Source organism: Carlito syrichta, unplaced genomic scaffold (genome assembly GCF_000164805.1).
Source record: "Carlito syrichta isolate Samal-C Ts95f unplaced genomic scaffold, Tarsius_syrichta-2.0.1 Scaffold305720, whole genome shotgun sequence".
Classification (NCBI taxonomy): Eukaryota; Metazoa; Chordata; class Mammalia; order Primates; family Tarsiidae; genus Carlito; species Carlito syrichta.
In genome coordinates, this window is record NW_007249816.1 from 857,488 (window position 1) to 861,268 (window position 3,781).

The following is a 3,781-nucleotide window of genomic DNA, read 5'->3' on the forward strand; positions in this document are numbered from 1 at the left end:
GTGCTAAAAACCATTCACAGATGACTCGAGCTATGAAGCAAGACACTGTGTCATGGGAGTGGGTTAGTAATTCTTTCCTGATTTCCTACTTTTGCCTCCACAGAATAGCCTATTATTGTGCAAATGAAGAGTAAGACTTTATGAGAAAAAATATGTTGGTTTTTATTCTGCTAACACTAGACCCAGAATTCCTTGCCTTTTTCTCCTGCAAGGAAAATGGACTCCCAGAGCAATTATTCCTGCTTTCAACTAAGAAAGCACAGTCAAGAATCAGTAAGGTAGTAGGACATATGAGAAGACCTTGACATTTATGCCACCGACAAGAGTGTTTGAAATAGTAAGGTTAGTAAGAAGTTCACCTCTACCACAGACATGATAGGAGAGCTAAAGTTCTCACCTTCAGCCAAAGGTAACTTCTCCTCTCACCCCCCTTCCACAATTGTCATTGAACCCCATTCTCCTTCCGGGGGACAATATTGAGTTTATTAGACCATTGTGGGCCATCCCTGCTCAGCACAGCGGGCACTTCTTGTGACACTGGGCTATGGACAATTCTGTGACCATACTCCTCTGAGTTTTCTCCCTGGAAAGTTGGTATCCACGGAAGAAAAAGGCCATGAGAACTTGGAATCTGGGGTTTACTGCTCTTCCCCACCTAGCACCCACTGCCCCTGCACTCAGTCATACAGGTCATGGACACCTTTACCTATACACAAATGCCTGCTGTAAGACCAAGCTCCTGCTGCTGGACTATAGTCCCTTCTTTTATTTGGAAAGGAAAGTGCTTTGCAATAAAGTAAAATGTCAGTTCCTAGGAACTGGGGAGTCAAAAGGCTCTTGGGAGCAACTCAGAAGGCTCCATTTCTAAGAGTGCCCCATAAGGTCACCTTGGGAAAGTCTTTCATCCTCAGTAGAGGATACTCTGGCCAAAGAGAACACAGCTTACTCCAGTTTTTGTATGCTGGAGGGCTGCTATTTACTTAGAAGCAGAGTCTGTCCTGTCCTGTCAAAAGGCTTTCAAAGCTGCTGCACCAAGAACTGTTTCAGATCACAGATTTCACTAACTAATGACCCTTGTCCTCCCCTTCAGTAGTAAAATCCCAAAATGGTCCTAGGCGAGGAGAAGTAAATTCTGACAGCTGCTTAAAGGTCATCTTAGAACTAAATCCCCAAAGAAATTATTCTACGTTGATAGACAGACAAGAAAAAAGAGGAGTGGGGAGAAAAAGAAAAAATGATATTATGTAAAGAAGGGTAGCTATTTGCAGTTCACCCGGGTGTGCTCTGAAGGTCAAATCCTTACATCAGCAATTAGCAGAAAATCCTTGAGCTCCTGCAGCTCTTAGAAAGCACAATTGAATCAGATAGCATGGGAAAGACACACACACCCACACACACCTCATTGGATCCCACGTGCAAGTCTCCTAGAGAAACAGTTTTTGTGGGTAAAAGAACAAGATATTCCAAGGGACCTACCAAGAACATTGACATAGGAGGCTCATTATTTTGACTCCTGTAGTCTTTTTATTTTATTTTTATTTTTGTAAATTTGTAAGGTGTGTAAGTAATTGCAGTGCTGCTTTGCTTCCCAAACTGGACGGAGAGTTCAGCAACAGTAGCAACAGTAACTGTCATCCTGGCACCATGGAGTTTCTTGAGAGAACTTACCTTGTGAACAACAAAGCCACCAAGATGTATGCCTTCACACTAGACAGGTAACAGTCATTCGTGTCTGCTTCAAGGTTTTCTGTCTGGACTATTTAGTACATTCCTAAACCCTATTGCTTCTGAATTGTGAACTTTTTTCTTTGTAACTTGAGGTATTTTGGAACATTTTACAAGCTGTTGAATGACTTGTATAATAATCTATATCTTGAAAAATGCAATACTCTATGTAGTTGATCGATTCATTAAATATCCTAAGTGCATAAAGCAAACATTTTCTTAATGTGGTTTTCAGCTGTACTTTTTCTTCTAGAAAATAGACATATACAATCTAACATGTTTACTTTTCATTTTCTCAATTATTCCCATTTTCAAGATAGATAGTAAATTTTATTAAATTATATTTAAAAGGATACAGGACAAAACCACATGATTATTTCAATAGATGCAGAAAAGGCATTTGCTAAAATCCCACGCCCTTTAATTATATAAATACCCATTGAACTAGAAATAGAAAGGAACCTGATGAAAGTCAACTGTGGAGAACTTGAAGTACACATCATAATTATAAAACTCTGTCCTAAGATCGGGTACAAGATAAGGATATCTATTCTCATGAGTTCAGCTCAGTATGGTACTGCGTGTTCTAGCCAGAGAAATTAGGAAAGACAACAAAATAAAAGACACCAAGATTAGAAACAAAGAATTAAAACTATCACTACTTGTAAAAACATTATCTTGTGTATAAAAAGTCCTAAGGAATCCACCCCCAAAACTTTAAAACTGATAAACAAGTTCAGCAAGGTCTCAGGAAACAAGTTCAATATGCAAATAGTAATTATAGTTTTATATAATAGCAGTGAAAAATTTGAAAATGAAATTAAGGAAACAAGTCATTTATAATAGCATAAAAATATAACATTTGGGAATAAATTTAACAAATTATGTATAAGACTTTTACGCTAAAAATTACAAAACAGTAAAAGAATTAAAGAAAAGATAAAAGCTCTAAATACATAAAAAGGTATCCCATGTTTGTGAATTGGAAGATTTAATATAGTTAAGATGACACTATTCCCAATATTGATGTAGAAATTTGATGCAATCACTACTAAAATCCCAGCAGGCTTTTTAAAGAAGTTGGACAAGTTAATATCACAATTTGCATGGAAACAATCGGGACCTAGAAAAGACAAAATGCTCTTGGAAAAAAAAGAATCAGCTAGGAAAACTCTCACTTCCTGAGTTCAAAAGTGAGTACAAAACTACAGTAATCATGAGAATGTGATATTGGTATAGAAATAGACATATAGATCAATGGAAAGAAATTGAGAGTTCAGAAATAAGCCCTTATGTGTATGGTCAATTGTTTCTCAACAGGGTTCCAAGACAATTCAAAGATGAAAAATTGTCCCTTCAACAAATGTTGCTGGGACAACTGAATATACATGTGGAGAAGAATTGATTTGTCTGCCTTTCTGGCATTATACTAAAAAATTCACTAAAATAGATCATAGACCAAAATGTTAGAATTAAAACTATAAAACTCTTCAAAGAAAACATAAGTGTAAATCTCTGTGATCCTGAGTTAGACCATGGTTTCTTGATATGACACCCAAAGCCTAAGTGGTTAAAGAAAAATTATATAAAGAGTATCAAAATAATCTATTTTGTTCTCAAACTGTATTCTCAAGAAAATGAAAAGACAAACCACAAACTGAGAGAAAATATTTGCAAATTATATATCTTATAAGGAACATATAAAGGATGATCATAATTTAATAATAAAAGCTAAATAAGCCAATTTTAAAATAGGTGAAAATATGGATAGACATTTCTTAAAGAAGATACAAAAATATGCAGTAAGCATATGAAATATGTTCCACATCTTTAGTCATTAGGAAAATGTAAATCAAGAACACAATGAGACACAACCCCATTTCTTCAAGAGTGACTGTAAAAAATAAATAACAAGTTTTGAAAAAGATATGGAGAAGCCGGGCTCGGTGGCTCAGCCTGTAATCTCGCGTTTTGGGAGGCTGAGGTGAGTGGACTTCCTGAGTCCACGGGTTCAAGACCCACCTGGGCAACTTGGTGAGACCTCATCTCTACAATA

General features: G+C 36.5%; 1 protein-coding gene across 1 annotated transcript in view; it reads left to right on the forward strand.

The window, feature by feature from the left end:
* Window positions 1–1,644: 1,644 nt before the first annotated feature.
* The window catches only part of SLC30A8 (solute carrier family 30 member 8), a 39,931-nt gene continuing 37,794 nt past the window's right edge, over window positions 1,645–3,781 (forward strand). Inside the window, exon 1 of the mRNA XM_008062484.1 lies at window positions 1,645–1,715. Coding sequence (XP_008060675.1) covers window positions 1,645–1,715 — 71 coding nt within the window. The remainder of the gene's footprint in view (window positions 1,716–3,781) is intronic.